Source organism: Acomys minous, assembly GCF_964271855.1.
Source record: "Acomys minous genome assembly, chromosome: 9".
NCBI classification, from domain to species: Eukaryota; Metazoa; Chordata; class Mammalia; order Rodentia; family Muridae; genus Acomys; species Acomys minous.
The window spans coordinates 7,112,410-7,136,868 of NC_140490.1; the positions used below are offsets into that span (position 1 = coordinate 7,112,410).

Below are 24,459 nucleotides of genomic sequence, written 5' to 3' on the forward strand. Positions count from 1 at the left end.
CTTCCAAGTGCAGGGATTAAAGCTGTGTGCCGCCATACCTGGCTCAGCACGTACTCTTAACCACTGAGTTATTTTTCCAGTTCTTCAAATATTTTGTTAGAAACAAAAAACCAGGTGCTGGTAGCTCAAGTCTTTAATCCCAGCACTTGGGAGGCAGAGGCAGATGGATCACTGTGTTCCAAGGCCAGCCTGGTCTACAGAGTGAGTTCTAGGACTGCCAAGGTTATACAGAGAAACACTGTCTCAAAAAACCAGAGTAATTTACTTTAAAGGTTAATTTACTTGGAGAGATGGCTCAGAGGTTAAGGGCACTGACTGCTCCTCCAGAGGTCCTGAGTTCAGTTCCCAGCAACCACATGGTGGCTCACAACCATCTATAATGAGATCTGATGCCCTCTTCTGGCCTGCAGGTGTACATGCAGCAGAGCACTGGATGCATGATAAATAAATAAATCTTAAAAAAAAAAAACCCAAAACAAAACAACAATAAAATATTAATTTACTTTAAAAAAAAAAAACAAACAAACCAGAAATTAGAAACTTTTAAACTTTGGGCAGTTGCCCTTTTATACCAATCTTCCAAAATGATCCTGAGATGATTTATATAGCTGAGGGACAACTAAATATAGACACGTCTGCAGGGAAGGAAGAGCTGCAGGAATAGAGAGTAGACAGGGCTGGAGAGGTGGCTCAGCAGGTGAGAGCACTGACTGCTCTTCCCAAGGACCAGGGTTTAATTCCCAGCACCCACATGGCAGCTCATGCTACTATCTGTAGTTCCAAGATCTGATACCTGCACACACACATACATACACACATGCATGCATGCATACATACATGCATACATACAGTCAAAATACCAATGCACATAGAATAAACAAATTATTTTTTAAGAAAAGAAAGACAATAAAAGCAGGAGCCGCAGCCCCACCTGTACCTGCAGACCCCCTGCCAGGTCGGGCCTGATGAGGGTACTCAGATGTACACGAATTTCGGTACTGTGTGTCTGGCTAAAAGAAAAGAAAAGGCATCTTAGGCTGTAGCTTCTCCCAAAACATACTAGTTTGAGGTTTACACAGTGTATTAGTTACTTTCCGCTGCTTTGATAAAATGCCGTGACCAAGGCAACTTACAGAAGTAATGGCTGACTGAGTCCAGCACAGCAGGGCAGCAGAACCACGTCTACATCATGAATTGCAAACTTAGGTAAGCAGAGATACCTAACCAGCGATGGTGGGAGGCTTTAACCTCTCACACATGCCCTCAGTGATAAACTTCCTCCAGACAGGCCATGCCTCCTAAACTGCCCAAACAGCACCACTGCCTAGGGACCAAGTATTCAAATGCCATAGACTGTGGGGAACATCTCACTCAAACGATTACAGAGAGGAAAACTTTGACATTAACAATGGGCCAGGCTGCGGTTCACACCTGTAATCCCAGCCCTCGGGAGGGCAGAGGCAGGCAGATCTGGAGACCAGCCTGGTCTACAAAAGCAAGTCCAGGACACCTAAGGTTACACAAAGAAGCCCTGTCTTGAAAAACAAATTACACCCCCCCCAAACAGTGAAAAACTGTCATCTGCCAACCTTAGGGCACTGTGTTGAATTCCAAGTAGAAAATTCTAAGCCAGATGCCCACAAAGTGCTTTGCTAATTTGTAAGAATTTCAATTTCGGGGTCACCCCTGGAACCTCAGCACTTCAGGAAGGCAGAGGCAAGGCTGATCTCTGAGTTCAAGGCCATCCTGATTTACTAATTGAGTCCAGGACAGCCAAAGCTACACAGAGAAATTGTGTGTGTGTGTGTGTGTGTGTGTGTGTGTGTGTGTGTGTGTGTGTGTTTAAATGGCATGTTCTACAACTTTATTAATGTCTTAAGAATTTTAGCATTTACAAATAATCCATATGGTGTAATGTTGCAATTACATAAAAAAGGATGTTTTATTTTGCCTCCATTGTGTTGGGGTTACAGGTTTGCCACACCATAGAATGCCATCTGATTAAAAAAAAAAGATTTATTTATTATGTATACAGTCTACCTGCATGTACACCTGCAGGCCAGAAGAAGACATTAGATCATATAGATGGTTGTGAGCCACCCTGTGGTTGCTGGGAACTGAACTCAGGATCTCTGGAAGAGCAAAGTCAGTGCTCTTAACTGCTGAGCCATCTCTCCAGCCCACCATCTGATTTTACTTTATTTTATTTATTTATTTATTTTGGTTTTTCGAGATAGGGTTTCTCTGTGTAGCCTTGGCTGCCCTGGACTAACTTTGTAGACCAGGCTAGCCTCGAATTCACAGTGATCCGCCTGCCTCTGCCTCCCGAGTGCTGGGATTAAAGGCGTGCGTCACCACCGCCCGGCCACCATCTGACTTTATGCCATTTAAATAGCATCAACACTGCTGATGAGAGGGAAGAACACCTGTAATTTCACCATGTGATGAATTTTAACTTTCCTTTTGGTTTTTAGCTTTATGAAACTCAAACACTCCAAAGTTACTTCAGTTGGCTGTGGTGGTGGCATGTCTTTAATCCAGGCAGAGGCAGGTGGATCTCTTTCAGTTCAAGGCCAGCCAGACCTACAATAACAACTGCCTCAAAACAAATACCAAAGTTACATCAAGGGACTTCTCAATTAAAAGGGTCTCTTAAAGGCTGGAATTAGGAGCTAGGACATTTTTCCTGGTGAAGGTACCACATTGGAGACGAGGCTTTAGCAGACTGCTTTATGGGCCACATGGTAGTTGGAAAGAACATAGTTGTAAAACATAAACATAACCAGTGCTTAACAAATGTTTGAATCTGATTATGAGACGAATTCAGAAGATGTTCTTATGTTTTCTGGGATTCCCAGTGACTCTTAAGAAGCAGAGCTGTGTTTCCCTTTGGCTTTTCTGTGACTTTCCTCTACCTCAGGCCTCATGAAGTTCTGAGTTGAGTGCCTTTAGAAATTCATAGCAGCCTCCTGGAACTTGTGAAGGTGGCTATTTTTGTAAAACCATTTCTTTGCATAAGTAATGAAGTTAAGATGAAGTCATATTGGTTTTTTTGGGTATTTTGACTGCATGTATGTGTGCTCACAGAAGTTACAGACACTTGTGAGCTGACACGGGAGTGCTGGGAATTGAACCTGGGGCCTCAAAACAAAGCCAGTGCTCTTAACTACTGAGCTCTCTCTCTAACCCCAACTTTTAAGAATTTTTAAAAAAATTTTCTTTGTGTCTATGTACAGTGTGAGTGTGCACCCACATACACACGCAAGCAGATCCCCACCTTTGGTGTGGCTCTCAGCGGCCGCCCACCTTGGTTGGCCACAGGGTCTCTCTCTGATCTGGGCTATCTATTAGGCTAGGCTATACGGCCATCCCGTCCAAGCATCCAGGCAACCACAGATGCTACAGAGAGGCAAGAAAGGTTCTCTCAGAGCTTACAGAAGGCTTCCAGTTTCTTAACTGAGAGAGCAACAAGTTTCTGTTGTTTCAGCTGCCCGTGTTGTGGTCATTTGTTATGGGAGCCATGTGAAACATACAAACGCCCGCCACTGACAGTAGAAGATGGGTCAAGGGTCAAAGTGGGATACATGAGCTACAGATGCCAACGTCTGTAAAGTGGCACAGGACACTAAGTGTGGGCTCAGTCATTTCCCTACACTTTAAGCAAGCTCTCTGGCCACAAAGCGGATGAGGTAGGGGCCATGCACTGACCTACAGGTGTGCAAGGTCACATAGCCCAGTACTCAGGATTTTTTCAGATACTTCCTTAGAAGTAAAAGTAAGTGGACAGGAAGGGAGAAGTCAGGTGTCAGCATTTAAAACACCCATTGGGAAGAAGGCCAACTCAGCTCACACCCAGGTCCTCCATCTGACACCACTTTACAGTGTAAATGCCACCAGACCAGGGAAGACAGTGAGTCAGGCTGACCAGGTATGCATGGAGTTTATTGTGTTTCCTTATGCTCAGAGTAAATTCCTGGGATTTTAGATCTATGAATAGAGCATTTTACTCCCAAGAAATGAGGCTGTGGACCACTTAGAATTTTAAGAAAACACACCTAGAATAGTATTTATTAGAACGTCCAACTTTTTTCTTGGAGTTAATCAAGCTACTAAATAAAGTCCTAAGTTTGCCAAACTCAGCCTCCCACCCCTCCCTTCTTCTTTCCTCAACTATCAAGGACAAATAGGAGCTGGTCAGCAGCTGTCACCTGTGATTCCAGCACTTGGGAGCTGGGGGCCGAAGGAGTTCAAGACCAGCATGGGCTATCTGGGACACAGAGTTAACCCCTCCAAAACAGACAAATAGGGGGCACGTTACCAAAAACGACTGAGTTGTGTTGGGTCTAGAGAAGACAGGTAAAAGGAGCCTCTCTTGGGGCTGCTGGTTAGGCTCGTCCACCACTGCACTTCGAGCTCGGCTGGAGTCACCGTGGGGTTTCTGCAAAGGAAATGAAGTCACAGCAATAGCTAATAGTGTCCTGGGAGCTGAGCCTGTTCTACATCAGCCCTGCCCCAGGCAGCTGTGGTACCCACTGCTATGGCCTAGAACTCGGTTTATTTTTGGCAGAGGACAGTGTGGTTTGAAGTCAGTCTAAGTCCTACAGAACTAACTACTGCCATCAAAGGCTCAGAATAAGCAAGGGAAGGCAGAAGCAGGGACTTACCATTGTTCGGGGTGACCCCAAGGCGCTCAGGTGCTCTACTTCAGCTGTTCCAATAGGTGGCAGCAGATTGTTCCGACCCAGCGTCATTGGTGAGGGAGAGGAGAGAGTGTCTGCCGTCACTGGACTGCAGATCCCAGCAGCAAGACTGGGATGGGAAAGCAAAGTTGTTACAATAGAAGCAAAGTGGTGAGGAACGCAGTAAATCACGCCACTAAGTTTACTGTGCGCCAGAAGCTTTGGGCCACTCAGATTTTCAGAAAAGGAGTAGCAATCTCAGAAATAGTTTTTTTTTTTCATTTACTTAAATTTCACAAATATAAATCTTCAGCTGAGTCAACAGGATGATCTCATCCAGTATTTGTATTTGACTAAAACTTTTTGTTTGTTTGTTTGTTCCAGACAGGGCTTCTCTGTAGCCCTGGCTGTCCTGGAACTCATTCTGTACACCAGGCTGTCCTTGAACTCACAGAGATCGGTCTGCTTCTGCCTCCTGAGTGCTGGGATTAAAGATGCACCACTACTGCCAGGCTTTCACTAAAACTTAAATGAAAAATTAGAATTTGCCAGGGGCAGTGGTGCACGCCTGTAATCCCAGCACTTGGGGAAGCAGAGGCAGGCGGATTTCTGTGAGTTCTAGGCCAGCCTGGTCTACAAAGCAAGTCCAGGATAGCCAAGGCTACACAGAGAAACCCTGTCTCGAAAGGAAAAAATATTTGAATTGGATCTAAACCTTAGACAAATTCATTGTGTGACTGCTTAGTTATTACTTTTAAGCTTATATTCTTTAATCTTATATTCAAACTCTAATGATTCTCATAATTATTACTAGTTTTACCAGTTTCAGAGCTCCTGCATTTGACACCTACACCCAGGATCCTCTGAGGGTTTCTTCTGCAGGCCATGGGGTCCCTGCACGGGAGTGGCTTGTGCTGATGGGATGAAGGGTGCGTGGTGGAGGGTTGCGCCTCCTGGCCGACTGTGCTGTATATGACAAAGATGATGTACTAAGCTCCAGGGCTCGGTTTGGCCAATTTCGGTTTGGAAGGATGGAACTGGACCCAGGCCTGGTAAGTAGCTTGTCATCAAGATCTCTAGTGGCCAAATCAGAAACCCACAATAAAAATACACGTAAAGGAAGACAACGCTCAGGTAAAAAGCTTAACCTAAGACATTCAGGGAAGAAAGAGCAAAGTGGCTTCCAGAAGGTTATCTAGGACTTAGGCATGAGAGGCTGTTTTTAAGATGGCCTAGGCCAGGCTGGAATTTGAGGCCCTTCTGTTTGGCCTGGTCTATAGGTGTGTACCTGACAGTGGCCCTTTCCAAGCATAACTTACTAAAATGGAGATTGGGGAAATGCCCATGATCCACTGGCCACACAGTCACTTGCTCAGTTATGGGGAAGGCAAGGCTGGTGGCCCTCAGTGCTTCCCACTCAGAGTCCTACAATATCCGAAGAACTTTCTGAGCTGATGAAATGTCCTCAGGGTTAGATGCTCTCACTTTGATAGTGAAATAGTGAGCTGAGTTGCTGGGGATCCATCCAGAACCCTCCTCTGGGCTCTGCACACGCACACACATGGTGCACATACACATGTGGGAGCAAGACACACACACATATGAAAATGACCTTTACAGCGCTGAGCTAATTGGAACCTACAGGGGTGGAGTTCAGTCCTGGAGGCCTTGAAGCTGGGAACAACCAAAGGGTCCCGGCCACCTGCTGCCCAGGGTAGTAGGACTAGCAGACCCCTGTATGCAGAAGCAACTCAGGAACGCAACTCTCCCGTGAGTCTTCTGACATGAGCCTGCCTGAACGCTGCTCTACAGCTGTGGTGATGGGTTTGGGCTGTTTGTTTTACGGCAGATACCACGAAATCGGATGCATCTAAGACATCAAGGAGACAAAATGAGGTGAAAATGAAAGAACGGAGCAGCCAGCCTCTGTCGCTTGACTCCTCGGCCTTTCAGGCCTGGGTTGTATCCAGTGCCTTGGTGTTTAGAGGATTTAGGAAAGAGAATGCCCTCGCTCTAGCCCCTGAGACTTTCCTTCTTTGAATGGTGGGGAGCAAATACTTGAGAGATGAGTATCTGCGGCCGAGCCCCACTGTGGTCCTGTTCACCCCTTGGCCCGCACTAGCTGAATGCAGATCCCACAGCTCTTGCTTGAGCTCAGGTGTAGACTCTCTGCTCTCAGTTCCTTTGCTGCAGCACAGTTGCTGTCTCATGCCTCAGCCCCTAACGTATGCTCCCCAGATGCAGACAGCTCTGGTTGGGGACTGACTGTTAGATGGTCTAAGTACTTTGGCAGTTTCTCAAAAGTTGAGCACACAACTATCCTGCCATTTTTTTTGCTTCTAAGTCTTGATTCAAGAAAAATGAGACTATATGACCTCAAATATGACCTATGCAAAATACGTCTCATGTCTTTCTGCATAATAAACCCAACCTAGAGACAACGATGAATTATAATGCACATTATACTGGTCATGTACAACACATGGATAAATACCAATGTGGCCTTCATAGCCATCCACAATCTGGTCACATTTACTTATTTCGTGGACTCTTTTCCACTAATTTACCATGGCCTATTTGAATTCTACATTATTGTCAATGATCTTTGGAAGCATTGAAGTTCTAAAAAATTACTTTTTTGTGAGCAGATGTGTTTGGTGCATGCCTTTAATCCTAGACCCAGGAGGCAGAAGTAGGTTGAGGTTAACCTGGTCTGAGCTGAGGTTAACTTGGTCTGCACGGCAGGTTACAGGACAGCAAAGGCTACATAGAGAAACAGTCTCAAAAGCATCTCTCTCTGTGTGGGCATGCACATGTCAGTGGGCACAGTGGGCACATGTCAGTGCATTTATGCAGGCCAGAGGACAGCTTTTGGGAGCCAGTTCTCTCCTCCCAGCACAGAGGCCTGGGAGTCAAGCTCAGGCTGCCAGGCTTGGTAGTGGGTATCTAGCCGCTAAGCAATCCCTCTGGCCAGAAAGCATTCAAGATCTGACATCTTACACTTCTATACCAAAACTGTCTGCTACGTTCCCACGTCCAACGCTCCACACATATCCTTCCTTCCTATAGTGGCCTGGTGATCATCTAAATTCCTAGACACGAACTCATCAAAGTGCCTTCTCCAGCTGGGCAGCACTCACGTGACTCGGCCACAGCATGCTGCATGTGCCCAGGTCCTGGGTGTGTTTCCTAGTTCCCGACTCCCAGGCATTGAGACCTTGCCCCTTAACTGCTTTCCTTCCTGGATGTGTCTGCCACTGAACACACTTCAGCTCTGCAGTGCATTAAAACTCGAGCTGCTTACAGGAGCTTATCCATCAGTGAGAGACTCCTTGGCTGCAGAGGTGTCCCATGGACCAAGAGGCCGTTCACGTTCGGCTGATGACCATTTGCTTGACAGAAACTCATCTATGTGTCAAAAGCAGACATTGGTTGGTGGAGACACCTGCTCGAGTGGCTAAGTTTGCAAAGTTAGTGTTTCCAGTTAGGTTATTTATACATCTCCCACCTTGTGCCTCAACCATTAGAACATTGGCCAGTAGATCCCAAAGTGCACTGTCAAGAGAACAGGCTTTGTTGCTGCTGTTGTTCTATGTTTCTCAGCGATAGCTGATTAATACAGATAGAAGCATTAATGGCTACTCTGATAAGGGAGAGGGAGATTACTGCTTGCAGGAGAAAAGAAACCTAAAGTCACAAGCAAACTCTGCAACAATTAAGAAAAAAAAGTGGTCCTCAATTCTGCAGATTCACCTTTCACTAGCCTAGAGTGCTGCTGCTTTCTCATTCATAGCTCTTTGGATTTTTGGTTTCTTATTATTTATTTTTATTTTTAATTTTTTTTTTCGAGACAGGGTCTCTCGGTGTTAGCCTTGGCTGTCCTGGACTCACTTTGTAGACCAGGCTGGCCTCGAACTCACAGCTATCTGCTTACCTCTGCCTCCCAGAGTGCCTCCCATGCCAGGCTGGTTTTTTACTTTAAAATTTTTTATGACAGTGTCTCTCTGTGTGGCCCAGTCTGGCCTTGAAGTGATGGGCTCAAACAATCTTTCTGTGCCAGCCTTCTGCATAATCGGAGCTACAGGGTACATGTTTCCCCAAGTTCTGTTTAACAACCTAACTTCCAAAGGCTTTATAAGGGTTATTCTTAGTTCTAGCGCGGTCATCATTCAGTGCCCTTTAGCCACCTCTTTTTGCCACAAAACAGTTTTGTTCCTCTAGAACTAGCTGTAAGAACTAGCTGTAACCAACTGTAATTGCAGCACTTGAAAAGTGGAGGCAGGGGGATTGTATATATAGTGAATTTGAAGCCAGCCTGGGCTACACAATGAAACCATTTCTCAAAATAATGCAACTGAGGCAAACACTAGAGCCTGCTTCCTCTGGCAAGAACAGTTCCGATTTCTCACCATCCGCTCTGGGGCTTACCGGATTTGAAGTGATGGACGGCACCTTAGACTGCGGCACTCGAGGTAAGACCAACGGCTGCTGTTCATTCAGCATATAGGGGCTCCCCGAATCCAGTCTGGTAATTTCAATGTTACTCTCATCATCTAAGCAAAGGAACAGGATCTATTATCCATAGGTGTCTTCTGATGTACAAACAGTATTGAGAGAAAAATCTCCCTGACATCTAGTAGTCTCAAGAAGAGCTTCACTGCCAGGTGTGGTGGCGCACGCCTTTAATCCCAGCACTCGGGAGGCAGAGGCAGGCGGATCTCTGTGAGTTCGAGGACAGCCTGGTCTACAAAGTGAGTCCAAGACAGGCAAGGCTGCACAGAGAAACCCTATCTCAGAAAACAAACAAACAAGCAAACAAAAAACAAACAAGTGCTCCCTTCGGCAGCACATATACTAAAATTGGACCAATACAGAGAAGTTTAACATGACCCCTGAGGAAGGATGACACAAATTTGGGAAGTGTTCCATATTTTTCTTCTTACTATAGGTAGTTTATTGTATATATATGCAACAATATAAATGTATATTTAGAAAATAAAAAAATGTTTAATAAAAAATAAAAAACCCCCCAAAACAAAAACAGAAAGGCTGCACCTATTGTGTGTGGTGGTGTACACTGTAATCCCAGTCCTCAGGAGGCAGAGGCAGGAGGATCTCTGTGAGTTCAAGGACAGCCTGGTCAACAAAGTGAGTCCAGGATAGCCAAGGCTACAGAGAAACCCTGCCTCGAAAAACAAACAAAAGGAAAGGCTTCAATTCACTTCTGCAGTTCAGCTGCACATAACCTGCGTAGTTACAGACCCTCAAGCTGTTCTCTCTCTGCATGAACATGCTATTTCTTCCTTCCCCCCTTCCTGTCTTCCTGTCTGCATGGCAACTTCCCGGCCCGATCCTCAGGACCAGTAACTCGCCTGAGAGCTGCCCCCACATTTAAAATACACCTTCAAGCTGAGAGTGCAGCTGATGATGGCCGCTGGTATCAAGCAGAAGGAAAACCTATGACGACCTTTGGAATGTGCTGCCCAACGTGGTGGCCATGGGAGACAACACCACGGGCCACTTAAAAGGTGGCCTCTGTGACTGGAACACAATTTTTAAAGTTAAAGAGCCGCATGTTGCTCGTGGTTACTGTATTCAACAGTGTAACTTCAGAACCTTCAGATCATTAATCCTGACCTCAGCTCCCATATACAATGCCAATAAAGTAGAAACCGTTAGAAATCATGTTTTTTAATAAGGAGACCAAGTGCCCTGAAGAGGAGCAAGTGCACTATTAGCTCTGGAAAGACTTCCAAAATTGGGATGAACAGACACTGAATGTAAAACTAATATTTTCCTCAAAAAACAAAACAAACCCTGAAAATATAAAAAAGTGTGTGTGTGTGTGTGTGTGTGTGTGTGTATATACACACACACACACACACACAAAAGCCTCTAAATTCAAATGTGAGGTTAAATAGTGAACTAGGAAGGAAATCTGGGGTTTCAGAGATGACTAATTAGCAACACCTGCTGCTCTCTAAGAGGACCCAGAGTTTGCTTCCCAGCAAACCCACATCCGGTAGCTTATATCACCTCAAACCACAGCTCCAGGGGCTCCGTTAACTGCTATGGGCCTCTGCAGCACCAGCACGAGTTAAAATAAAGTACCAAAGACCTGAATGTGAGTGTTATCTTTGCACCAAGTGCAAGGAGTGTTCATTTACAGGCTGTTCACGGCTTCCTTTAGTCTAGAGGGCAGACAGAGTGGCACTGAGAATGGTTAACTGTCCCCGAAAGCTGTTTCACTATTTGTCTGGCTCTGTGTAAACAAAAGCTCACTCTGTTTCAGGGCCTTTCAGCCAGCTCACTGAATTTAGGTTTTTTGTAGCTTAGGCTGACTTTCAATTACTCATCCTCCTGCCTCCACGAAGTGCTAAGATTATAGGTGTGTACCACTGCAAGCTAGCCAGTTGATTTTTAAAAATTGTGTTCATGAGTGGGTGGGGAAGCGAGCACAAGCATGTGCTGGTGAGCATGCATATGCCTGGCGTGTGTGTGTGTGTGTGTGTGTTTGTGTGTGTGTGTGTGTAGAGGTCAGAGGGAAACTTTAAGGAGTCAGCTTTTTCTTGCCACCTCATGAGATTGGAGGATAGAGCCAAGGTCATCAGGCTTGCACACAAACATGTCTGCCTGCCCAGTCCCTCTCACTGGCCCTGACCAGGTAATCTAATGAAGAGTGTTAGTCCTATTCTCTTAGGTTTGACAAGGGAGTACATATAGTCAAAATGAAACACAACAGGGAGAGTGTACATAGGTAAAGTCACATTAGAAAAAATCGGGGGGAGATTCCACTGACATTGGCATAGTTTTTAATCACATGACCTACCAATTCTATGTGTATATATACCAAGTACATATGTTCCCCCAAAGACACATGAAGATGTTCCTAACAGCATTCTTGAAGAAAAACATAAATTACTCAAATAACCATTAGCAGCAGATAGAATACCACACAGCACAGAAAGAAAAATGGCTCTAGGCGAGCATAACGATCTAACTCTGTTGAAGGGGGTGCAGGGTATTGATCTGTTCTTAGAAAAATGTGGGTAGGCTTTGCTTTCTTCCTTGTTTTTTCTTTTTGAGTTAAGGGTCTCTCTTTGTATGCCCAGTTGGTCTTGAATTCACAGACTCCTGTTTCTCCCTCCCAACTACAACTACAAGTGTGCAGAACTACACCCAGCATAGGGAAGGGTCTCTTGTTTGTTCATATTGTGTTTTGAGACAAGGTCTCATTAAATAGCCTTGGCTATCCTAAAACTCATTCTGTAGACCAGGCTGGCCTTGAACTCACAGAGCTTTTTTCCCCCTCTGCCTCCCAAGTGGTGGGATTGAAGGGGTGTGCCACCACTTCTAGCTTTGGGAAGTGTTTCTTGATACAGGGTGCTATGGAGTTAATCTAGCCTGAAACTCCTGATTCTCTTCCTCTGCCCCTGTGCTGGGATCGTATGCAAAGACCATCACACCTGGCTCATTTATACATAAATTCAAAACAGAATCTGTGGTGCTGGAAGTCAAGATGGGCTTCTGGAGTGTCAGAGCATTCCGTTCTTGATGTGGGGGTTGTTCATACAAGAATATCCAATTCAGGGGGCTGGAGAGATGGCTCAGAGGTTAAGAGCACTGTCTGCTCTTCCAGAGGTCCTGAGTTCAATTCCCAGCAACCACATGGTGGCTCACAACCATCTATAATGAGATCTGGTGCCCTCTTCTGGCCTGCAGGTGTACATGCAAGGCAGAACACTATACTTAATAAGTAAATCTTCTTAAAAATCCAATTTAAAATTATTTTATAAAAAATAATTTTATTTGTATACAGTGTTTGGTATTGAAGCCAGAACTCTATACAGTCTATGAAAGTGCTATATCGCTGAGCTACATCCCCACCTCAAGAATATTCAGTCTGGGGCTGGAGAGGTGGCTCAATACTTAAGATCATTTGTGGCCCTGCAGAGGATCTAGGTTTGGTCCCCAGCACCACAATGGCTCACCATCATCTGTGACTCCAGTTCCAGGGGATCCAATGCCATAGTGCACAAAACACATGCAGGTTAGGCACGCATACTCATATGGTAAACACATCTGAAAAAATGTATTAAGAGAGTGCTAATGTATGAGGCCCTGGGTTCAAGCTCTGTCACCCCTCTCCAGTGGAGTCTGTGTGACAGTTACTACACAAGCCTGAGAACTAAGACTCACCTAAAGGGGAGAGTCCCTTGGGCTGAGGTCGATATTGCTGCTAACAGAGAAACTGCAGTTTCAAAACTCTCTTTGCTGGGAGCTACTTCCTTATTCTAACTCTAACTGCATTTCACTCCCAAGGTGGGCTCCTCAAGCGCAGCAATGGTTGCTATGAGACCCTGGCCTGGGACTCCAGCCAGGGACTGTCCGTGGCCAAGTAGCTCTCCTTCACTTCCACTTATTAGAAGAGACATGACTAGAAATTAATCATTAGTTAATAAGTTATACTACGGCCTACAAAGAAATGGAGTAATTCAAAAGATTCCAGGTAGCAGGAACAAGAAGAATAGAGTAGGGAAAAACGTCCTGGCACACAGGTGCTGGGCACCAGTTTCGTTAGGGAGAGGACGTTGGCCCTGGACAAAGAGAGCACATACATATTGATACTAAGCCAATAACTTAGAAGTGATGTCTTTTTGTTATGTACTCTGTACCTTGTATTGTTTCAATTCAACGTTGTAATTAAAAATAGGACAACACAGTAACTTCGCATTCTGTACCTGTACCATGTGTGCTTGATTGCTCACTGACTTCTGCGAATCTGCTTTGTGGGAAAATGTAACCAAAAACCTCCCTGCTTTCAAGAAATGTATATAATGCTAGACTGCTTGGCTGAAAAATACATTCAGATGGAAACTCAAACTTGACTTGCCTCTGTTTGTCACTGCGCCATATCTCCGTTCACCTATGCTCCAAAGACCAATGCCTGATTGAGCTAGTGGTCCATGGCAAATCTCTAAACACTATCACACACACACACACAAAAAACCACACATGGGGAAGGGTAGGAGATAGCTCAGCAGTTAAGAACACTTGCTGCTCTTGCAGAGGACTGAGGTTCAGTTCCCAGCACCCCGTGGAAGCTTATGACTGTCTGTAACTCCAGTTCAAGGAGATCTGATGCTCTCTTCTGGCCTCCCTCGGCACAAGGTTAAAATGTGGTACACATATGTTCATGCATTCAAATACACACATAAAATAACAAGTCACCAGGTGTGGTGCATGCCGTTAATCCCAGCATTTGGGAGGCAGAGACAGGCGGATCGCCGTGAGTTGGAAACCTAGTTTGCATAGCAAGTCCAGGACAGCCAAGGATACACAGAGAGACCCTGTCTTGGGGGGGAAAAAAACCCAAAAACGGAACAACAACAACAACAACAAACCAAGTCTATTGGCATCGTGGTGCACGCCTTTAATCTCAGCACTCAGGAGGCAGAGGCAGGTGGATCTCTGAGTTTGAGGCCAGTCTGGTCTACAGAGTGAGTCCAAGACAGCCAAGGCTACACAGGGAAACCCTGTCTCAGAAAACCAAAAAAAAAAAAAAAAAAAAAAGAAAAGAAAAGAAAAGAAAAAAAAAAGTAAAAGTAATGCACATGAGAAGACTTCAGATAATTTTTTTTTCGAGACAGGGTTTCTCTGTGTAGCCTTGACTGTCCTGGATTCACTTTGTAGACCAGACTGGCCTTGAACTCAGAGATCCACCTGCCTCTGCCTCCCGAGTGCTGGGATTAAAGGCATGTGCCACCACTGCTCGGCTTTTCTTAAAAAATAAGAGTTATTTATTTATTAAGTATAGTGTTTTGCCTGCACATACACCTGCACACCAGAAGAGGGCACCAGATCTCATTATAGATGGTTATGAGTCATCATGTGGTTGCTGGGAATTGAACTCAGGACCTCTGGAAGAATAGGCAGTGTTCTTAACCTCTAAGCCATCTCTCCAGCCTCCCAGATAATATCTTTAAAGTACTAGGAACTAAACTGCTGACAGACTAGAGAAAATTTAAATACAAAAAAAAAAAAAATTAACTAGCAGATCTGTGTACAAGGAATGTTAAAGACTATTTTTCAGGTCAGACTTTTAAAGATTTTATTTTAAAAATGTGTTTGAGCGTCTACATTTAACGTGTGTACCACATGCATGCAGTACTCATGTAGGCCAGAAGAGAACATCAGATCCTCTGGGACTGGAATTATATGGTTGTGAACCACATACCATGTATGCTGAAATCTGAACTCTTCCTAAGAGCAGCAAACGTTCTTACCCACTGAGACACCTCCCTAGACTCTGCACCCCCAGTCCTGGCTACACGTTTGTTTTCTTTTACAGCAGTTTTGTTCTGTCTGTTTGAGACAGAGTTTCTCTGTGTAACAACCCTGGCTGTCTTGGACTCTCTTTGAGGACCAGGCTGGCCTCGAACTCAAACTGATCCGCCTCCCCGAGCGCTGGAATTACAGGCGTGCACCACCATGCCTGACTTTATAGCAAGTTTTCAGTACTGAGTTAGGACCTGTAAATACCTTTAAGGTCTACCCTAGCTTTTACGTCACTCACAGTGCTGTCCAGTCATTGGCACAGTGTCATTTCAGAAGAGTCTCATCACTCCGTCCCTTCTTCTTCCATCCCCTGGCAAGTACTGACGGACTTTGTGTCCGCACTTTTGTCTGCTCTGGGTATTGTATCAAACAATACAATAATAACATACATAGCCTTCTGTGTCTGTCCCCTTTCATTTAGTATATTTTAAAGGTTCACCCATGTTGTCATAATAGTTTGGTACTGAATTCCTTTTTATGGAGGAATAACAGTCTACTACTGTATGGGGCATCAGGCTGCCAGGGCCTTAACAAAGTAACAGGCTGGGTGGCGTACACAATAGACACTTATTTTCTCACAGTTCTGGGCCCCAAGATCAAGATGTCATCAGGGCTGGGCTCCTGTGAGGCTTCTCTTTCTGGCTCGCAGATGGCCCCTGCTTGCTGTCTTCTCATTCAGCCTCTTCTCGGTGCATGTGTGGAAAGAGGAAGAGCTCTCTGGTGTCTCTTCATCTTCTTATCTGCTGCTACCCCCTGGCCTCACTTAACCTTATGTATGTCCTAAAAGCACATCAAGATCAGAGCTTCAACAGAGGATTTTTAGAGGGCACACAATTTAGTCCATAAAACATGCACATGTCAACACTTTATTTATTCATTTGGCTGATGGACACTTGGGTCTACTTCTGATAGTACTACTATGAACACACACGTAGAAGTTCTTGTGTAAACTGTCTTTCTTCAGGTCTCTTGGTAACATACTTTGTAGAGGAATTTCTGGGTTATATGGTAATTTTGTGTTTAACATTTTAGGAACTGTCCACAATGGCTGTCCATCTTAAATTCACACCAACAATTCAGGAGGGCTCCAGTTTCTGCAACCTTCCCCATTTGTTAGCCCTCAAAAAGTAGGATTCATTACATTTCAGTAAAACTCTCCCCCGCCTTCTCTCACACACCCCCTAGTGAGCATGCTTATTGTGGTTTTTGTTGTTTTTCGAGTAGACCAAGCTGGCCTCAACTCAGAGATCCGCCTGCCTCTGCCTCCCGAGCGCTGGGATTACAGGCTGCGCCACCACCTTCTGTGCAGTCTTTACTTTTGATGAAGTTCAGCTCACTCTTCTCTGTTAGGCTCGCTCTCGTCCCACTTAAGAGCTCACTGTCAAATCCAAAGCCATAAAAGTTACTGCTTTTTTCTAAGAGTTTCCTAAGTTTCACTCAAATTTAGTTTTTGATTAACCTTTAAAAGACTATTTGTTTTTTGTATCTAAAATATTTTTATTTATTCACTATGGAAGTCAAGGGATATCTTGTTAGGTTTGCTTCTCTCCTTCTTCCACACAGGCTCCAAAGACTGAACTCGATTGTCAGGCCTGACACTGGGCAATCGCGCCGGCCTGCTTCGTTCACTTCTGAGTTGGCTTTTGGAAATGACTGGATCAGGCCAACTTCACTTTTTTCTGTGTGGATGTCCACTCTGCTCCAGCTGCATTTACTGTAGAGATGCCACCTGCACTAACTAACCGTGGCAGCCCTGTTATGTGCTCAAGTTTATTTATTTGTTCTACACTTATGTATCTGTCCTCTGCCAGTCTTAATCAAAGAAGTATTTTAAGGGTTTTAGAATAAAAACATTAGTTCTACAACTTTGTTCTTTTCAGTGTTGTTTTAGCTGTTGAGGGTCCTTTGCAGTTCTAGATGACTTTTAGGATCTGCTTGTCCATTTCTTTTTTTTTTTTTTTAAATGCAGCTGAATTTGTTTTGTCTTGTTTCTTGTGCACTTTGCATATGAGAGCCAAGTACTCTATCACATTCCATATGATCACATGCCCAGATCAGGCAGTTGGAATACTGAGAGAGATCTGCCTGGAAGACTGTCATCTTAACAGTATGATGCCTTCCAGTCCACGGCCACAGCCTGACTTGACGATGCTGCTTTAGGCCTTGGCCTTCTGTCATTTTTTTCCTTTTCTTTTTTTTTTTCTTCTTTCTTTCTTTTCTTTTTGTTTTTGTTTGGTATTTCAAGACAGGGTTTCTCTGTGTAGCATTGGCTGTTCTGGAACTCTGTAGACGAGGGTGGCCTCGAATTTATAGAGATTTACCTGCTTCTGCCACTTATGGTGCTGGGATTAAAGGGGTGCCCCACCACTGCCTGGCTTCATATGGTGTCTTTTAGTTTTCAGTACACAAATCTTCCATTTCTAGACTTACTTTTTCTTGGGGTGGGTGGGGGATTTGAGGCAGGGTTTTTCTGTGTAGCTGTGGCTGTCCTGGACTCACAGACCAGGCTGGCCTTGAACTCAAGAAATCCGCCTGCCTTTGCATCCCTGAATGCTGAGATTAAAGGCATGCGCCATCATGCCTGACTCTAGGGTTAATTTTTATCCCTAAACATTTTTAATAGAATAGGTACCTGGCAGTATAAAGAGAAGAGGAGGGTAGACAGAAGCATGGAAATTGCTTATTTTTATTTTATGTATCCATGCACAATGTGGACTCCAGAAGAGGGTATCAGATCCCCTGAAACTGGAGTTACAGACAGTTGTCAGCTCTATGTGGGTGCTGGGAATCGAACCCACGTCCTCACTGGAAGAGCAGCCACTGCTCATAACAACTGAGTTATCGCTCAAGTCCTCTAAATAGTCCAGTCATCTGATATTACAAATGAATTGTTCCTTAACTCTGTTTTCAACTGGCCAACTTTACAAATAAAGCTGCCATGAAAGTCACAGTCACAAGGACCTGTATACTTCTGAGAACACCAGAAGTAGAATTGGACCCTTTCCTAGCTTAGCCTCCACATGAAAACCTAGCGCTGGCCAATACCTTGGCCTTAGTCTTGTGAGACTCTAAGCAAAGGACCTGAGAGTTGTTCTAGGCTTTCTAACTAACAAACCTGTGATACAATAGTATCTATTATTTAAAGCTATGAGGTCTGGAATAATTTGAGTGGTAAAGAAAAACCATATACATTTTCACATAAACATATAAAATAACAAAATATTTCTATATCTAACTATATTACTCATTTAGGCACTCATTCTAGTACTAGTAATTTGTCCTGAAAATAGAAACATGTACCCTAAATTCTTGTAACAGCTAAAGCGGAAAGCAATTCAAATGGCCATCAATAGACGAACTGATAAAATGTGGTTTCATGAACTAATACCCAGCATAAAAGGAACTACAGATGCACAAAGTGAGAAGGAGAAATCTAAAGCCACTGTGCTGAGATGGAGAGTGTGACAACCGATCTGCTCTGTCACTGCAGATCAGTCAGCTTTGGTAGCTACCTGTGCAAACGCAGTTAGAAGATATGTACTCTGTCTTAGTTAGGGTCCACTGCTGTGAGGAGACACCACAACCACAGCAACTGTTATAAAGGAAAACTTCATCCCACTATCATCAAGGTGGGAAACACGGCAGTGTGTGTGCCAGCAAACATGGTGCTGGAGCAGCTCTACATATGGGTCAGTAGGCAACAGGGAGAGAAGGTGACAATGGGCCTGGCTTGAGCATTTGAAACCTCAAAGCCTACCCCCAGTGACACCAACAGACTTCCTATAACAAGGCCACACCTACTCCACATGGCCGCTCCCTATGAGCCTACAGGGCCTATTTTCATTGAAGCCATCACAATCCACTCCCAGGCCCATTTCGGCTTGTGGCTGCATCACATTGCAAAACTGCACTCAGTCCAACTTCAAAAGTCTCCATCCACAGCCTATGGCAGTCTCCCTACTGTTTAAAAGTCCACAGGGCAAAATTTCTGATATGCATGGCAATCTCTTAGCTGTAACACCTTGTAAAACTGCAAATGCAGACCACATCTTTCCAAAACACCATGGCACAGGATACACATTGCCATTTCAAAAGGGAGGAAAGGGAGAATAGTGAGGAGATGCTGGACCAAAGCTAGAACAAAAGTCAGTTGGCAAACTCCAAACTCTGTATCCCCATGTCTGATGTCAAAGCGCTCTTCAGGTCTCTAACGCCTCTCAGCTTTGTGACTGCAGCATACTTCTCTCTCTGGCTGGTTCCACTCTGTGTTAGCAGTTCTCCTCAGCAGGTGTCCCATGGCTCTGGCATCTCTAATGTCTTGTGGTCTCCAACACAATCCAGGTTGCACCTTCACAGCTTCACAATGGCTTCTCTGGGCCTCCATGCAGGGACACCCCTGCCACATGCCTGGCCCCAGGGGCCTCTATAACCCCTTTCTTGTTTCCTTGACTCTAAAGCCAGAGCCACGGAGCTGAAGCTGCTAAGTTCTGCTGCTTGCTGAGGTGGAACATGGCCTCTCCTTCCAATACGCTCTCACCAGCTTCCTGCTGTTGACGGTTTCCTTCACTGCGTGGCTGTCCTCGAGTTTGCTCTGTAGGCCAGGCTGGCCTTGAACTCAGAGATCTGCTCACCTCTGCCTCCCAAGCGCTACTGGGATTACAGGTGTGTGCCACCATGCCCAACCCTAGACTTTTCTTTAATTCCTTTTTAGAGGCTGGCAGCCTAGCTGGCTGGGCTCTTGCTTTGAGGTTACCAATCCCTTTATCTATTTAGCATTAGGCTTTTCTTTCATCTGTTTATGCTTTCTGTTCCTTTTCTCCTCAAGCTATACATTTTGTATTTTTCCTTGCTCGGCTTGCTTCTTTTCATTATAGATCTGCATAAGAGTGAACGCTAATAACCAAGCAACACAGTCAGTACTAGGCTGTCTGGAACTCTCCTCTGCCAAATATACAACTCTTCAATTTACCCTCAGGCGGATTTTTCTGGACAAGGGCAGAAAGCAGCCACATTCTTCACCAAAATATCACACAAACAGTCTCTAGGTCACATATTAATATTCTCCTCTGAAGCCTCTTGAGCCAGGCCCCCCCAGTTCAAATCACCCTCAGCATCCTTGTCTTTCACGCTTACTAGTGCAGCCCATTAGGCCCACTGAAAGCATTCCATATCTGTCCGAATCCAAAGTCCCAGAGTCCACATTCCTCCAAACAGCAGCAAGGTCAGGCCTATCAGGCAATACCCCAGTCCTGGTCCCAACTTCTGTCTTAGGGTTTCTACTGCTGTGAAGTGAGACCATGACCACGGCAGCTCTTTTAAAGGAAACATTTCATTGGGGCTGGCTTACAGTTCAGAGGTTTATTCCATTATCATTGTGGTGTGAAACATGGCAGCACGCAGGCAGACATGGTGCTGGAGAAGGAGCTGAGAGCTCTACATCTGAATAGGCAGGCAGCAGGAAGTGACACTGGGCATGGCTTGAGCATTTGAAACCTCAAAGCCCATCCCCCCAGTGACAGAGTCCTAATCCTTTCAGACAATGCCCCTCCCTATGAGCCTGTGGGGACAGATGCAACATAAAACAGCAGAAGGGAGAGCTGATGAAGGGCATGGACCTTTGGGCGTGATGGATGGTCACTGTGCCAACTGGTGAGGGCTTCACGGGTGGGTATATACACACCGGAACTTACTAGATCTTACACTTGAAGTCTATGAAGTATCTGTGTGTTAATCACTCTTCCTTGAGACAGTCTGAGAAGCACCTGCCACTTACATGGTTTTCCTCACAGATATGGTGGAGGAGAAAGTGCAAACTCTGCTGACCACAGATGAGGCCTCACCTCGTTACTGCTCTACCCATTCTCATTACTAAGTTCATCACTAAGTTCTCTGCTAGTTTCTGTCAGAAACACCCACATTACTCAGACTTACTTGATATAAATAAAAAATATATTTGGTCTCTACCTAGTTTCTGGCACGTATCTCCTGAGACCCTTAGAACCTTTAAAGCAACCGTATGTTTCTGTATTCTGAAGATAGGACGGTGGTTAGGAAATGGCTAGTTTCAGGATGGGGTGAGGGAGAGAGCTAACTGCCAGGGGAACCAGCCCTGTCATCAGGTTTGGAACTTTTACGAAGAGAGGTTGAGTTGATCAATGGCCTTACATAGTGAGGACTGTGGAAACTATGGAAACCCGAACAACCGCCCTTGTCAGAAGACTAGTCAGCCTTGCAGGTGCCTGGAGGGTGGTGTGGGCATCTTCCTTCTCCCCGTGCTGCCCGTGCAGCTCTTCTCTGGCTGCTCACACATCTTCTCTGTGCTATGCTTTATAAGCCCGCAAGTCTGAGTTCCTCCCTGAGTCCTGTGACTAGTCTAGCAAATTGACCAAATCTAAGAAAGGGGTCCCATGAATTCTAATTTTTGGCTAGAAGCACAGGTTGCATCCTGCAGCTTGAAGGTGTCATGTGAGGTATGAGGTGTGAGAGACAGGCTGTGAGACTGAACCCTTTGGGATCTAAAGCGATCTTCCAGGTAATGTGAGAACTGAACCACAGGATACTTAGTGTGTGAGAATCTGACAGAGACTCTATTAAGCATGTGTGTGGATACCCCTACACACTGTCAGAAGTGTTATTGGGGTGTGTGTGTGTGTGTGTGTGTGTGTGTGTGTGTGTGTGTGTGTGTGTGTGAAGATAGAAATAAACCCACTGGTCTTTACTCTCTCTCATACCCAGGTAGTAGTAAAGCATCTAATCTTGACTTCTTAGAGCCAGACGTGACAGCACACGCCCTTAATACCAGCCACTCGAGAGGCTGAAGCCAGAGGGTCAGGTTCAGGGCCTGCCTGCGTAACTGCGTGGAACCTTCCCCCTAAAGTAAAAACTTGGCAGTGTTTGCCAAGTACGCACAGAGTCCTGGGTTTGACCAGCACCACACATACACAAAAGACTTTCTGAGATTTGTAAATCATAAGTAATTATTTTTCACATTGGTTTCAGGGGGATCCTTACCAGAAGCAAATCCCTCCCAGTGACTACGTGTCAACTGCTCCATACAGCCCACAACCTTGCTCCACACGTTGTCAAACACATAAGCAAGAACATCCTCTTTCATGCAGTAAAACGGAGCAATGGGAGGGTACCCTAACTTCTGTTTCTCTTCAGCTGCTTCTGATTTGTTTCCATGAAATCCCTCTTCCCTGGAATAGAAGCAAGAGGGAAAGATTTCATGATTATTCTTCCCTAAGCACCACCGTTGTCCTTTATACTCAGAACCGTGCTTGGTGTACCATCTCCACCCTCCTCCTCACCCAAAGATGGAGCATCTGAAGTGGCTTTGTGATGTAAGGGACTTCTCAGAAGAGACTGGATTCCTTCTTTTAGGAAAGGTGGATTCCTTTCCCCACCCTGTCCTAGTAACCCACACACAGAAGGTGGGAACTGAAATCCACAGGAACTCCTGTGAGGGCGGTTCTGGAGACTCTAGTGCCAGTCACCAGAAACTCCCGATGAGCCAAGTCTATCTGCTTCTCTAACAGGAATACCAACAGCCTGGGGCAGGGGAGGGGCTAGCTGGCAAAATGTTCATTTACCATAGCCTACGATACAGAAAGACAGAGAAAGTTCAGGAAGTGGCTTATAGGAAAGGCTGTTTTGTTTTGTTTGTTTGTTTTTTTTTCCTTATAGTGAAGACTGCTATCAGGCAGCAGAAGTCTCCAGAACAAAATAGGCAGGAAAGAGGCCCATGCAGGGCAGCTACCTAAGGAAGAACTAGCTTGACATTAGTAGGGGACCTAAGAGCAGCAGAATGATTGTGCTGGGCTGTATTTACTTACTTTAATTTTTAGATGTTATTTCTGAGGTACAGTCTTGGTATGTGGCCCTGACAGGCTAGAACTCACTATGTAGACCAAGCTGATCTTAAATCTGTGGTGATCAGACTTGCCCCTAACTACCAAATGTTGGGGCTACAGGCATATACCATCATTTTGTATAGAAAGACTCATAGTGAAATAATGTCTTCTACATCTCTGATTCCTGTTCCCTCTCACCAGAAGCAAATATTCTATACTGTTCCAGAGAAATAATTATATCATGTGTTACACTGTACCTCATTTTTTTTTTTTTATCTTCCAGTGTATCTGAGCAGTTCTGTCAGCAAAGATCAGCCTGCTTCTTAGAAAACAGCTGGAACATTCCAGCAGCTGCACCACATGTATCCAATGAGGCAGGCTTTTGACTATGGTCAGTACTGTAATTTTATACAGTGCTTTGTTTCATGGGTGATTACTTCTGTAGAATAGATTCTTATAAATACAATCAGTGAGGTAAAGGCATCTGCTTTGCAATTTGAAAGATAAGGCCTACCATCTTCTCAAGGTTCTATGGTCCAACAGTGAAAGGACTTACTTGATGTTCTCTCAACATGATGTGTATATCACATTATCTCATTATGGTTTGACATTTTATCTCTAATATAAATGTGGTTAAATTTAAAATTAAAATGCTTGTTCTGTTCATATGAACTTTCTGTTCATGTCCTTTTCCTGTTTGTAGTTTTTGCTTATTGATGTACATAATTAAGCAAATTAACTCTGAATGTAGTACATATATTTTTGCCTAGTTTGTCACTTGTTTTGACTGTGTTTCTTTTTCCTGTGTAGAAATGCCATCTAACAGCATCATTTAAGAACTTCTAGAGCAGGGTGTGGTGGCGCTCGCCTTTAATCCCAGCACTCAGGAGGCAGACGCAGGCGGATCTCTGTGAGTTCGAGGCCAGGCTGGTCTACAAATCGAGTCCAGGACAGCCAAGACTACAAGAGAAACCCTGTCTCAACAAACCAAAAACCAAAACCAACCAAACAAAAAGAACTTATTAAATGGTATATAGATTTTGTACTAGGGTTTAAAAATGCCTTTGAGGCACAATATTTTAATTCCAGCACTTGGAAGGCAGAAGCAGGTGGATCTCTGTGAGATCAAGGCCAGCACTATCTGCACACCAAATTACAAGCCAGGAAAAGCTATCTTGTCACAAAAAAGAGCCCTTGTCACAAAAAAGAAAAAGAAAAAGGGCTTCCATATTCCCTAAACATAGATGATTTGATCTGTTATGTGCAAAATTTTTAGACATGAAATTTAATTTTTATAGAAAGAGTAAGTTAGGAACTTAGGAATGTTATTTTTTCTTGATTGGTTTTTCTACTTGTATGAAAGTTATTTGCTAAAATCATCATATATACTCATTTCCTGCAGGCATTTTCATATTTTGCGAACTTCAGTAGTTTGAATTAGGAACCTTTTCCCCTGTGGTCCTGGAGTTTCAGCCGGGATCTTCTGTACACTAGGCAAGTTCTCTACCACCAAGTTATAGCTTCAGCCTTTTAACTTTTTATTTTGAGGCAGTGTCTCATCAAGTTGCATAAGATGGCCTGATCTCACT

The 24,459-nt window shown here is 44.6% G+C and overlaps 1 protein-coding gene across 7 annotated transcripts in view; it reads right to left on the bottom strand.

Moving 5' to 3' along the window:
• FAM149B1 (family with sequence similarity 149 member B1) overlaps positions 1 to 24,459 on the bottom strand; it is a 44,366-nt gene that overhangs the window by 1,206 nt on the left and 18,701 nt on the right. For 2 of the 7 annotated variants that reach the window (XM_084794974.1, XM_084794977.1), the window contains 7 exons: positions 22,029 to 22,216; positions 9,108 to 9,232; positions 7,984 to 8,087; positions 5,531 to 5,755; positions 4,665 to 4,809; positions 4,319 to 4,438; positions 932 to 1,010 (listed from right to left, as the gene is read on the bottom strand). In XM_084794974.1, coding sequence (XP_084651100.1) covers positions 932 to 1,010; positions 4,319 to 4,438; positions 4,665 to 4,809; positions 5,531 to 5,755; positions 7,984 to 8,087; positions 9,108 to 9,232; positions 22,029 to 22,216 — 986 coding nt within the window. Of the gene's footprint in view, positions 1 to 931; positions 1,011 to 4,318; positions 4,439 to 4,664; positions 4,810 to 5,499; positions 5,756 to 7,983; positions 8,088 to 9,107; positions 9,233 to 14,464; positions 15,798 to 22,028; positions 22,217 to 24,459 lie in introns of those variants that run through there. The other 5 variants (XM_084794975.1, XM_084794976.1, XM_084794978.1 and 2 more) reach the window with 5 other exon arrangements.